This window comes from Zalophus californianus, chromosome 14, assembly GCF_009762305.2.
Source record: "Zalophus californianus isolate mZalCal1 chromosome 14, mZalCal1.pri.v2, whole genome shotgun sequence".
In the NCBI taxonomy this organism is placed as follows: Eukaryota; Metazoa; Chordata; class Mammalia; order Carnivora; family Otariidae; genus Zalophus; species Zalophus californianus.
Genome location: NC_045608.1, coordinates 9709116 through 9723333, shown reverse-complemented (window position 1 = coordinate 9723333; position 14218 = coordinate 9709116). Strand labels below are relative to the sequence as shown.

Here is a 14218-nt window from a genome sequence, read left to right as displayed (position 1 = left end):
TCCCTGCTGAGCATGGAGCCTGCTGTGGGGTTTGATCCCATCATCTTTTTTTTTTTTTTTAAAGATTTTATTTATTTATTTATTTGAGAGAGAGAGAGAATGAGAGAGAGAGAAAGAACATGAGATGGGGAGAGGGTCAGTGGGAGAAGCAGACTCCCCGCTGAGCAGGGATTCCCGATGCGGGACTCGATCCAGGGACTCCAGGATCATGACCTGAGCCAAAGGCAGTCGCTTAACCAACTGAGCCACCCAGGTGCCCATCATCTTGAGATCATGACCTGAGCCAAAATCAAGAGTCAGAGGCTTAACTGACTGAGCCACCCAGGTGCCCTTGTAGGAGTTCTTTATATATTCTCTATATAAGTCCATTATTAGGTGTATGGTTTATAAATATTTTTTTTCCATTCTGTGGCTTGTCTTCACTTTCTTGATGGTATCCTTTGAAGCAGAAAAGTTTTTAATTTTGAAGAAGGCCAATTTATCTGTTTTTTCTTTTGTTGCTTATGCATGTGTTATCATATCTAAGAAGCCATTGCCTAATAAAAGAGCTACCTTGATGTTACATTAGTTTTTTTATTTTAAAGATTTTATTTATCAATTTGAGAGAGATAGCTACAGAGAGCACGGGATGGGGGAGGGGCAGAAGGAAAGAGAGAAGCAGGCTCCCCACCGAGCAGGGAGCCCGACATGGGGCTGGATCCCAGGATCCTGAGATCATGACCTGAGCCGAAGGCAGATGCTCAACCCACGGAGCCACCCAGGCACCCCACATTAGTTGTTTTTTTTTTTTAAGACTTTATTTATTTATTTGTGAGAGAGAGAGCACAAACAGCAGGCCGGGGGAGCTGCAGGCAGTGGGAGAAGCAAGCTCCCCACTGAGCAAGGAACCTGATGTGGGACTCCATCCCAGGACCCTAGGATCATGACCTGAGCTGAAGGCAGATGCTTAAATGACTGAGCTACCTTGGTGTCCCAGATGTTACATTAATTTTTTTTTAAAAAGATTTTATTTATTTATTTGGCAGAGAGAGAGAGAGAGCACAGATAGAGTGGCAGGCAGAGGGAGAAGCAGGCTCTCCGCTGAGCAGGGAGCCCCATGCGGGGCTCAATCCCAGGGCCCTGGGATTATGATCTGAGCTGAAGGCAGACGCCTAACTGACTGAGCCACTCAGGTGCCCTGATGTTACATTAATTTTTAACATTATCTTTCCCTGTGTTCCTATTAACTAGTTCTCCACTAGGATATTGTGTGTGTTAAGAGTGCAAACTATGAAGTCATAGTTTGATAACTTGTAACCACTTGATAACTCTGTAACCACTAGAAGTGACTTCTTTAAGCCTCAGTTTCTTCATCTGCAAAATGGGAACATTACTGGGGTGCCTGGTTAGCTCAGTTGGTAGAACATGGGACTCTTGACCTTAGGGTCATGAGTTCAAGCCCCACATTGGGTGTAGAGTCTACTAAAATTTTTTTTTAAATGGGAATATTACTTCTTACCTCAAAGGTTGTGTTGACAATTAAAATGCTTAGCATAGAACCTTACGCATAGATAGCACTTGATAATTGGTAGATGTTATTATTAGAAATTGTATTTGAGTTAAGTATAAGTTTTGCTTAAATAAAAAATATTTTACTAGGAAGGTGTCTTTCTTGACTTTGTATCCACAGTAGTAACTTGCTCATGGTAGAAGTTTAATGAATATCTATTAATTTAATTGATACATGAAATGTAGTAACCCATTACATTAAGTGAGCTGTGATGTTTCTGAGCTTACTAAGGAGCTAAGTGAAAGAACAGAAAACTAAAAATAAGTATCATTCATTTGGGCTTGGGTTAGCCCTTGCAGAAAAGGAAGATGGGAAGATTATGTTTCAAAAGATATTTCAAGGGGGAATGATGCTAAATATACAAAAAACAGGGTACTAATAATAGAGAGAAAAATGGAAAGGTAAATCCCCACATAGGAATTTGGTCAGTGGCATAAGACATTTTAGAAGAGGTGGCAAGAGAGAAAAGTTCTTAATGTCAAGAGCAGCAGACTGATTTGGCATGGTTGTTCCTTGAACAATCTGAGATTGTTCTTGGCTGAACAAGAGTCCTTTGTCCAAAAGCATTCTCTTATCACTTAGTGAGACTGTCATTAGTCCTCTCACCCTTATTAGATAGATATATGTTTAGAGGCCTCAGAACACTCCCTGAGACCTTATGGTAGGGATTTCTGAACCAGGAATCTACTTGTGTTTTTTATTTGTTTATCTAATGATTTTTTAATAAAGATTTTACTTATTTATTTGACAGAGGGACACAGCGGGAGAGGGAACACAAGCAGAGGGAATGGGAGAGGGAGAAGCAGCCTTTCCACCAAGCAGAGAGCCCGACACAGGGCTCCATCCCAGGACCCTGGGATCACGTCCTGAGCTGAAGGCAGATGCTTAATGACTGAGCCACTCAGGCGCCCCTCTTTATCAAATGATCTAAGCAAAGTGGTTAGAGCCTACCTCCACTTTAACAGTTTCCCACCAGAACCTACCTCTTAACGATGTCCCTTCTTCTACTCCACACTATGGTAAATAAATGAATCGTATATTAACCTCATATGAATAAATGAATCACATATTTAAATCACCAAATCACTGAACCTATGAAAATGATCCAATTTATGTTATCAATAAATATTTGTAGAGTGTATGAAAGTATAGTTAGATGAAAGATAAACGGTTATATAAATGAAATGTTCTTGGGCCCCTGGGTGGCTCAGTCCTTAAGCGTCTACCTTGGGCTCAGGTCATGGTCCCAGGGTCCTGGGATCGAGTCCCGCATCCGGCTTCCTGCTCTGCGGGGAGCCTCCCTCTCCCACTCCCCCTGCTTGTGTTCCCTCTCTTCCTGTCTATCTCTCTGTCAAATAAATAAATAAAATCTTTAAAAAAATAAATGAAATGAAATGTTTTTCCTTCTGCTTTCTCCTTACCATAGTCTTTGTCCAAATTTCACCAGTTCTTCCAAATATTGTTCAAATGATAGGCAGTGTATATTTTTTTGTATGCAGATAATTTGAGATTCTGGTATTCAGTCCATTTTTCCTACTATGTTATAAGCTCCTGGAAGTCTGGGTCTGTCTCTTACTTCTATCTTCTGTAGCACAATGCTTTATACAGAGTGGTTATATAAACATAAGTATAGTAAATGAATCATGTAATTTAATATATTTCTAGTGGGAATTTTTGGTACAGAATATTTCAGATGTTACTATTAAATATGAGATATTAACAACACCTTCTCTTCACAGCTTTTCTTGGTATTACTAAAAATTTATTGATTGTTTAATATGCAGTCTCTCTTTTCCATCACAGGCTTTTGTCCCTAAATGGGGCAAGTTTTAAGCAGACCTTCTTTCTTACTTATTTTTTTCTCCCTTTTTTCTGTTCCACTTCTCTCTTGCAGCTCTATTTATCTTTTCACCATTCTCTCTATTTTTTATTATTCCTGTCTCTTCCTCTTCTTACAATTCCTAATGCTTTTTAGGACTTTGTTTCCTTGTCACCTGCTCTTTCTATTTTTGTTCTTTCTGCTTGGCTTTCTCCTCCACTTGTCCCCACCTTCTTTCCTTGTTTTCAAGATACAGGGCAGTATTGGTAGGGAGGGGCCCAGCTGGGCCAGGGGTGGAGCCACTTGTTCAGTGCTTCAAGATTCAGAACCTGAGAAGGGTTGGGCTGTTTAAGCATAGCTGGGGCCGAAGTCCCTATGGCCTTCTTGCTGGGGGCTAGCATTCTGGAGGACAGTTGGGACTTGGTGAGATTATAAATTGTCCCTTTCTTTTTCCTCCCCCTTTCTTCCTCCTTGTTCTGTATTTTTCACTTGCAGTATTTCTTTACTACTTCTTCCTATTTCTTTATTGCCTACTATTCTATTTTTTCTCTAGCTCTCAGCCGACTTTATTTAGTATTTGTTTACCTTTCCTTTTACCCATTCTTTTCACACATCTGTCTATTCTCTCTCAAAACTTAACTTTTCCTGTGTCGTCTTAATTTTATTCTTTCCTTTTTAAATCTTCTCATCCAACTCTTTTTTCATTTAGTCATTTTCTGTCCACCTCTCTGTTCTTTTTATCTTACTGTTTCCAGAAGTGGAGCAATAAGAGAGGACACAAGGATCCACCTTGCCTTTCCAGAGGCCTTTCTGCTCCTTCTCAGACTTGTAGGGTATTTTGATTAGACACTGAAGACTTTGTGCTCTGCACAGTTAATAAACAGTGAAATTGGTGTAAGGTTGGATATTAAATGTAAAAGTTTTAATTTTATTCTCTTGTTTTATTTAGGTTTTTTCTGCAATACAGTGGATACAATTTGTTATGGCTACTCTGAGGTAAATTTATTTAATCTCCTGTACTATGACTGTTTAAAGTAGTAGAAGCAAAGCTGTAGAATTCTAAAGTTTTCTGCATTTTCCCCCTGGGTATTTGCTTTTACTCTTTAGGGAGAAATGCTGTTCTTTACCATGTTGATATTTTCTGATTAATAAAATGTAACATCAACAATAACAAAAAAACAGATTGAGGAATAACATCTGAAAATCAAAGGACTTGGTCAACAGGATTGATTTGCAAAATCAGTAGGAATGATACAGAGAAGATCAGCATGGCCCCTATGCAAAGATGACACACATTCACGAAGCATTCCATATTTTAGAAAAATGTGCGGTTTATTTTACATCCATTATATATCAGTAAAGCTATAAAAAATCATTAGGCTGCTCCCCTCCTCGCCTCCTCTGCCCCCCTAGACTGCAGGCCTGGGTCGGGTTCTCTTGGGCGCAGCCGGAGGAGGCCTCCCGAGGGACATTTTGTAAATGGAATTCTGTCGTGTGGGCGTGTGACTTGATGTTTGTACTGCGATTTTTGGCAATACCAAGCTTTATTAAACATACCGAGTTCATTTTTAACTAAAAAAAAAAAAATCATTAGGAAAAATGAAGGAGTCCCACTCGTCCTCTTTTAATGATTATCTTTTATCTCTGTCAGTGTTATAGGCTCAAGTTCACTTATTGCCTATGCCGTATTCCCGAATATACAGAAATCTCCAGAGGTGAGCAAACTCTTTTTGTGTTGGATTTGAACTTTTAGTGACTTAGCTTTTGAAATAAATAAGAGAAGTGTGACCATAAATAATGGAATAATTCTATGAATTACTTGTAAATTTGTCATTATGATACATTGAGATATTTTAGACATAGTCAATAGGTTTCCCTTTTCTTCTAGGTAATTATTTTAACTATAACTTTGAATACTGAGAGATTGCCTACTAAAAAGTACACTTTTTTGCTATTCACTGATTATTAAAGTTAGGAAACAGAGTTGTTTGAAGCCTCTAGTCACTCTAAGCACAGTATGGTCCTGCCAAGAGGTGAGTTTTCTGATATTGATATCTTGGTAACATTGCTAGTGGGGCTAGGCTATAGCTCAGAGACTTTGTTGTGCAAAAAATACTAGGTTTGTTGCTCAGGCCTTCTAGGCAATTACAATTTAATGTGAAAACAGAGTAAAAATACATCCTATGTAAAATTATTCATGCCAAAAAGATCAAGTAAAAAAACCTTTCCTTTTATTGAGGTATAATTGACAAACAAAAATTGTATATATTTAAGGTGTAAACAAACAAAAAACCTTCCTGATTGAGAGAGGACTAAGAAGAGAGGTGTATTTCCTAGCTATGAAAAGATTTTAAGAGAAATGTAACAACTACTTCTCTAACCAGGCCAAATGGCACAAAATTAGACAAAATATAGTTCAGGATGTAAATGGGAGAGCCTTTTGTATGTGGAAAATGTGATTGGGTTTTATTGGGCCCACTTTAGTAATCCAAATAGTTCTGTATGTTGAACACTTTCTGAGTTCCAAGTATGCTGGGTGCTTTACAAACTTTTATCTTATTGGCTATCATCACTCTCCCATGAGAAGGATGATATTAGCTCCATTTCATAGATGAGGAAATTGAGGCTCAAAGTCATGAAATAACTTGTTCAGATTTTACAGTAAGTAGCAGAACAGATTTTCAAAAGTCCACCTCTTAGCTACAGTCCCCCTTCAAATTAAACACAGTATTTAGTATTTATTATATTCTAGACAGATGTGCTCAGTGTTTTAAATACATTTTTCATTTAATCCTTAAAACAACTCTGTGAGGAAGATATTATTAATCTCATATTATAGTGAAGAAATAGAATCCTAGTAAGCTTGAGGGACATTCCTAAGGTCTTATTTATAGCCAGTAAGTTGTTAGAGCTAGAATTTGAGTATAGGATTGTCTTGTTCCAAAGCCTTTCTCCATATGTGCTTTTTAAGCCACTGAAATATGATACCTAATGAAGATAGGATTTTGAATTTCAGACATAGACTGTGACTGTGTAGGTAAAACTGGAGAGTAGAAGTCTTGGTACTGTAGTGTCATTGCCTACCAAAGTAATCTTAGGCCACATATCTTTCTGTGATTCAGATTTCCCTAATGTTTGTCTCCTTTGCTGAAATTTGAATTCATACATGATTAAGTTAATAAAGTATTAGTTACATAGTAGAGAGAGCTAAGCAGAGATTCTCAGTCTCTGCATTATTTATCTGTTGGACTGGATGATTATTTGTTATAGGGGGCTGTGTGCACATTAGGATGTTTAGCAGACTTTACCCACTAGATGCTAAAAGCAAACCACCTCCCCCTACCTTTGAGGTTGTAAAAACCAAAATATCTTCAAATATTGCCAGATGTCTCCTCGGGGAGGCAAAATTGCTCCTGGCTGAGAACCACTGCTCTAAGGTGACTTCTGGTGTGACAGTGGGTTAGAGCTTTATAAAGATGTGGGATCTAGTTTGGCCTAGGATGTGACCTTTAGTTTCTCTGGCTTCAGTTCTCATACCTTTCACATAACCAGAGCCTAAAGGACCTTAGCAACCACTAGTTCACTGGTTCCCACACATTCTGTTTTCTTGGTGTAGGAAAAATTCCAATTTTTCCAGGTTAAGAATGTCAACCATCCTCCAGTTTTCCTTTTTCCTCCATCAAAGAATATTTTTAACAGCAAAAAACACATGGAAGTCATAATCTGAAAAAGACCAAAATAGTCTATTAAATTAAAAATAAATATAGTAAATTGGAGAAATCCATAGGGAATCTTTGAGGGGACTAGCTGATGAAACAATGACTCAGAGAAGCAAACTGAAGAGAGAAGAAAGTGGCCAGACTAGCCATTGTTAAATAATACTCAAGGCAGATACTTTATTACACTTATGTGACTTAATTTGCCCAAGAAGATCACTTTTTTTTTAAAGATTTTATTTATTTATTTGAGAGAGAGAGAGAATGAGAGATAGAAAGCACGAGAAGGAAGAGGGTCAGAGGGAGAAGCAGACTCCCTGCTGAGCAGGGAGCCCGATGCGGGACTCGATCCCGGGACTCCAGGATCATGACCTGAGCTGAAGGCAGTCGCTTAACCAACTGAGCCACCCAGGCGCCCCCAAGAAGATCACTTTTAATACTCTTTGTAACCTGATTTCATTTGAATAGAAATATTGGGAAGCAGGGTTTTAGAAGAGTATTCCTATGAACCTCACCAGCACAGACTTGGACCCGAACCTCCCCAGGGAAAGCCTTTCACACAATGCACATCCTCCCTTCCCTAGCCCTTATCCTGCTCTTGATTTAAATTAGGTACAAATTAGGCATTTTTAAAAAAAGATTTTATCTTTTTATCTGTCAGAGAGAGAGCACAAGCAGGGGGCGTGGCAGGCAGAGGGAAAAGCAGGCTCCCTTCTGAACAAGGAGCCCAATGCAGGACTCGAACCCAGGACCCTGGGATTATGACCTGAGCCGAAGGCAGACACTTAACCAACTGAGCCACCCAGATATCCCTATGCATGTTTTTTTAAAAAGAGTTTTTGCTTTCATATTTTGGACTATGTTTTAGGCTTTTATGTGTCTGCCTAAGTACTGCACACTGTACTTAATTGCACTTTCCTTTGCAAACCGGTCTTTGCATTACATTCAACATAGTATCTTGTGAACCTAGGCAGGGTGAAACTTTTCTTGACTTCAGTAGGTACTCAGTTAATTTTTGTTGTTTCCTTGATTGACTTTATCTCCTGTCACTAGAACTCATTGTTTTCCAAGCATGAGTGAAGTTATATAAACCTCTTTTTATCCTCCATTTCCCTGCCAAAGACTAGATATGTTTTAGTGGCAAACAGCTCTCTCTCTCTAAGGCTATTTATTGAATCAATGACCATAAATAAAATTACATTCTTGCTCACAAAAGTCTCTTGGCTGCCTTTCTCCTCCAGAGTTTATTTTGTGTTCAGTTTTAATTTTTTACCCATTAACAGTTAGAAACTTGTGGAAGGTCATGGGCCAGTAGAATCTGTGAATGTGCCATCTGGTTGGAATTTTAGTAGGCTTACCCAGAGCAAAGGCTATATATGGTAAAAATAATAATATCTGATATCTATTAAATGTAGTTTAAAATGTTATTTCACTTGTTTTTGTATCTGTTAGCCAAAGCAACTTGACCATTTACCCGTTTGCCAGGTATAGTATCTTAGCTTTCCTCTCATTTGGAAGAGGGGAGTCAGAAAAATTCCCTTTTGTACAGGTGAGATTAGTTGTTATATTAGGTAGTATGTGATAATAACTTAAAAAATTTTTAATTTACTTTTTCTTGTGATATATATCAGATATGGATTAGAAAGCATAAAACTTGTATGTACTGTTTAAAGAATGATTATAACCACTATGGACAAGAAATAGAAATTGCCTGTACCAAAATGCTCCTTACTGGTCAACCTACTATGCTCCTTACTGGTCACAAATCTCTTCCTCACATCTAGAGATAACCACTATCCTGACTTCTGTGATCATAATTACTTTGCTTTTATGTACAGTTTTGTCAGTGTATGTATCTTTAAACAATTTATTTCAGCTCATTTTTTAACTTTTTGTAAATGGACTCATATTGTATATATTTTTTATATAGTTTTGTGATTTGCTGTTTTTTGTCAACGTTATTTGTAAGATTTATTCATGTTGTGTAAAGCTCTGGTTCATTTCATTTTCACTGATGTTTAGCATTCTGTATTTTGAACATATCATAATTTATGTATCTATATTGCTATAAATAATCTTGCCCATGTCTTCTGGTGCACACATGCAAACATTTCTCTAGTGTATTTACCTAATGACGGAATTGCTGTAGGAGAGGCATATCTCCTAGATAATGCCAAACTTTTTCTAAATGGTTGTGCCAGTAGGGTATGAAAGGTCTCATTGCTTCATGTTTCCATTAATCCTTGATATTGTCAGACTTTAAAAATTTTTGCCATGAATGTATAATTTTTTTTCTCATTGTGGATTTAATTTTTCATTTCCTTGATTACTAATGATATTAGGCATATTTTCATATGTTTATGGCCATTTGGATTTCCTCTTAAGTACCTGTTCACATCTTTTGCCTAGTTTTTTCTACTGGGTTTTTTTTAATTGCTTTGTAAGAGTTTTTGTTTGTTTTTGTTTTTAATATTGTTTTGATACTGGTCCTTTGTCAGTTTTATGTGTTGCAAATAATCTTCTCCCATTTTGTGGCCTGTCTTTTTCTTTATGGTGTCTTTTGACACATTTTTCTTTTTCACTGGTTGAATTTTTCAGTTACTTCCTTTTAGAGCCTTTTTGTTTTGTTTAGGAAAAATTTCCCGGCCAGAAGTTGAAGACATTCTCCTCTATTATCTAAAAAAATTTTTTTATGGTTTTTGCCTTTCACATTTAGTTATTTAAATCAGTTGGAACTCATTTTTGAGTGTGTGAGATAGAAAGTAGGGGTCCACTTTTATATTTATCCATATAGATCCCCAGTTGTTGCAACAGCATATTTTGAAAAGACTATCCTTTCTCTCTTGATCCAGAAAGCTGCCTTATGGGTTGCCTGGCTGGCTTAGTCAGCAGAGCCTGCAACTCTTGATCTCAGGGTTGTGAGTTTGAGCTCCACATTGGGTGTAGAGTTTACTATGATAATAATAATAATAATAATAAAATAAAAATGTTCTACAAAAGACATTTCTAGGGGCACCTGGGTGGCTCAGATGGCTCGGGTCATGATCTCAGGGTCCTGGGATCGAGCCTCGCATCGGGCTCCCTGCTCAGCGGGGAGTCTGCTTCTCTCTCTCCCTCTGCTTGTGCTCTCTCTTGAGCTCTCTCTGTCAAATAAATAAAATCTTTTTTAAAAAGCCACTTCTATCATGTATCAAAAGTTTTTACTTATGCTTAGGTTTGTTTGAGCTCTGATTCTGTTTCATTTGTCTATTTGCTTATTCCTGTGCTAGTACCACAGTATCTGCGCTCTAGCTTTATATTAAGTTTTGCTATGTGTAGGACAAGTCTTCTTTTTCCTTTTTCATCAAGAATGTCTTGGTTATCTTGATATTTTGTATTTCTATATCAGATGTAGAGCCAGCTTGTCAACTTCCACAAAAAAATATGTTGAGATACAATTGATAATTGCATTTAGTCTATATATCAGTTTAGAGAGAACCAACATTTTTGTAATCTTAGGTCTTACAATTCATGAGCATAGTATATTTCTTCAGTGTAGATCTTTTTTGGTGTCTCTCAATAAACATTTTATAATTTTCTCTGTAGGCTAACCAATACTATTTTTAGAAATGTGGGAGTAGGGAGGCCAAAGGGGAAGAATACTAGAAAGTGATAAAGAAGGACAAACTTTACTGATGGGGTCAGAAATTGAAAAGCAGCATACACAATTCATACCGATATTTTTCCTACTCCGAGTTTTCATTGACAAAATAAGATGAATAAGGTCTGAGGATCTAATGTATAATGTGGTGACTATAGTTGATAACATCGTGTGGTATAATTGAAATTTGCTAAGAGAGTAGAACTTAAATGTTCTCATCAAAAAAAAAAAGTAAATGTGTGTGGTGATGGAGGTGTTAACTTGGGGAAATCCTTTCATAATGTACATGTATATCAAATCATCCCATTGCACACTTTAAATATCTTACAATTTTTCAATAAAGAAAAGAATAAGAAAAATGCAAGTTAAACTATGTTAAGATTTAAAAAACCTCTTTTTTTTCTTGAGTCCTTAACCCTATCCCTAAATACTCAGCTGATGATCTCATTTCCTGTTGTTGGATGTTGACTGTGCAACTAGAGCACTTTTAATTTTCTATTTGTGATGTGTCTCCCATCACAAAATTTCTTATCTGCCCATTTTTTCCTTTGTCCCTATATCTGAGGAAGGAATATGTTTATGAGGAAGAAGTTCCAGTGCTAGTCTATCCATGAGTAGTCTGGTTCCAGGACAGTTGGGATAGTTGCAGTTATATATTCCTTCCTACCTGGAGTATTCTTTACATTCCCCACAGTCCACCAATGACAGAGACCCCAGAAAAATGATGCCCAGGTTTCTACTAGAAAGGTATAACATAAAAATAATTGATTGTTATATTCTCCTAGCTACATCATTTATGAAATGAGCCTCTTGTTGCTTTGACAGATAAGGCCACTCTTTTATCTGAGCTTCTCTGACCTTCTCCTGGGGATATGCTGGCTCATTGAGGCACTTCTTTATGGAACTTCAGCAGCCAATAAGGACATTGTCTGCTATAACTTGCAAGCAGTTGGACAGGTGAGTGGTACTAGACTGTGACTGTATCTTATAAGACAGGTATACTCAGACCTAAATAGAAAGCAAAGATAATCCATCTTGGTAAGTGGGGCCCTTTTGTTTATTGTTACACTTTGAAACAATAGCTCTTAATGTTTTTCCATATTAAAAAACACTTCTTGTTTATTATATAAAGGGTGGAAAATTCAGAGAAGCAAAAAGATAATTAAAATCACCCATAATCACCCACGATATTTTATATGTATTATATATCTTTCCAATCTTTTTCTCTGTAAGTATATGCATTTTAAAACAAATAATTTTTTGTAAATTGCTTTTTTTTAACATAGCATGAGTGTATTTCCATGTAACGAAATTGTCTTTAACAATATCTTTTGAGATTAATGCATTTTTTAAAAGATTTTATTCATTTATTTGAGAGAGAGAGAGAGCACATGAGATGGGGGAGGGTCAGAGGGAGAAGCAGACTCCCTGCTGAGCAGGGAGCCCGATATGGGACTCGATCCTGGGACTCCAGGATCATGACCTGAGCCGAAGGCAGTCGCTTAACCAACTGAGCCACCCAGGCGCCCAATGCATGGTTTTTTATTAAAAGACTATAATAAGCATTGGCTTAAATTGGGAAATACTACATAGCATTATGTATAGATTATAGATCTTTCACAGATTTTATCAGTAGATTAACCCACACAGTACCATCTGTATATAAAGTTTCTTATATTTCTCAGACTTGCTATGTGAAAAAGTAGAGGTTAAAATGCAATCTGTACTCACTGTTACGTGTTTCCTTTGAGATTTGTTACTAGAGAGAATATTTCTTTCAGTTTAGTAGGAAAATATTAACATGTCATTGGTGGTATGAAATCTATTACTAATATAAGTTAACTATCTCATATGAATTTTAGTATCATAGAAACATACTTTATTCAATCTTCCTAATATCTCATAAATTGAGTAACACTGTATTATTTTCTCAGCTAAGGAAATAATATAGCTTTGGAAGTAAAAAAAATCTGCATAGAATTCTGAACCCAGTTAACTTTGTAACCTTAGGCAAATACTTAATTTCTGAACTTAAGTCTCCTAGTCTGTAAAATGGTCATTAATAATATTTACCTTGTGCTTGGCATAGGTATGATTGATTCTTTTTTTTACAACTTTATTGAGCTATACATACAATAAATGACATATATTTATTTATTTAATTTTTAAAATATTTTATTTATTTGAGAGAGGGAGAAAGCATGAATGGGGGGAGGGAAGAGGGAGAAGCAGAGCCTCCACTGAGCAGGGAGCCCGATGTGGGGCTCAGTCACAGGAGCCCAAGATCATGACCCGAGCCAAAGGCAGATGCTTAACTGACTGAGCCACCCAGGTGCCCCTACACCACAATATTTAAAGTATACAATTTTACCTTTTTAAATATATGTATACCCCTGTCAAATCATTACCACAATTAAGATAACAAACATTTCTATTTCCATCACCCCCCAAAATCATTTCAAGTTTATTTTCCTTTACCTCATGGAGCATATAAATTACAATAGTTGCTTTTAAAAATTTTAGTCGGATATTTCCAATATCTGGCTATTTCTAAGTTGGTGTTTGTTGATTGTCTTCTCCCATGATAATAGGTGACAAATTTCTGTTCTTTGCGTGTCAAGTAATTTAGGATTTCATCTTGGACATTGTGAATGCTACGTAGCATAGACTCTGGGTTCTTTTGTAATTCTCTGGAGAATGCTGATGTTTTCGCTTAGCAGACAGTAACCCTGATTAGGTTTAGAATGTGAATTTCTTTTTTAAACAACTTTATTTATTTGAGAGAGAGAGAGGGCAGGAGAGGGGGGGATCAGAGGGAGAATCAGACTCCCTACTGAGCAGGGAGCCCAATGCCGGACTTGATCCTGGGACTCCAGGATCATGACCTGAGCTGAAGGCAGTTATTTAACCAACAGAGCCACCCAGGCACCCTAGAATGTGAATTTCACTTCATCATTTTTAGGTTCAAGTTCTCTAAGCCTAGTTCTCTAAGCCTTAGTTATGCTGGTTTTGGGCTGTCATGTGCAGGTATAGTGTAGTGGTTAGGTTGAGACTTATATGACATTATACACAGAATTAGGACATCTGCTTTTCTTGCTCTGTCACTTTTGGGATTCCATCCACACTTTCCTGCCTGAAAGGGGACATTCTCTGGTTTATGTGGCTTAGAACATAGGTTTCTGTTAGAGTTTTAGGTGCCTTCATTGAGAAGCATCATGATTGGGATGCACACTTGAGGAAAAGCTGTAAGAGAGCAAGAGAGAAAAGTTTGGGAAACTCGCTTTTGTGCAGTTTGCTTCTCCATATTTGACTCCTTTGTTTGAGGGAGAAGCAGAGCCTCCACTGAGGAGGGAGCTTTTCAGTCTTCAAGTAGTTAATTTTTATATTTTTCCCAGAGTTTTTGTTTGTAATCAATGGGAGGGATGGCCTGAAGAGGGCTAAAAAACACTAACTTATTTGGTTATATTTATTTATTATTTATTATTTATTTATTG

At 37.1% G+C, this 14218-nt stretch overlaps 1 protein-coding gene and 1 non-coding gene across 7 annotated transcripts in view; both read left to right on the top strand.

Annotated features, from left to right (window-relative positions):
* TMEM116 (transmembrane protein 116) overlaps nt 1-14218 on the top strand; it is a 181490-nt gene that overhangs the window by 10063 nt on the left and 157209 nt on the right. For 5 of the 6 annotated variants that reach the window (XM_035724019.1, XM_035724020.1, XM_027575601.2 and 2 more), the window contains exons 1-4: nt 3703-3791; nt 4318-4364; nt 5020-5083; nt 11550-11681. In XM_035724019.1, coding sequence (XP_035579912.1) covers nt 3744-3791; nt 4318-4364; nt 5020-5083; nt 11550-11681 — 291 coding nt within the window. In that variant the 5' untranslated portion in view covers nt 3703-3743. Of the gene's footprint in view, nt 1-3702; nt 3792-4317; nt 4365-5019; nt 5084-11549; nt 11682-14218 lie in introns of those variants that run through there. The other variant, XM_027575602.2, reaches the window with a different exon arrangement.
* LOC113913395 lies at nt 4585-4686 on the top strand. Its single transcript, XR_003517186.1, has one exon. It is a non-coding gene; the product is annotated as a U6 spliceosomal RNA (small nuclear RNA).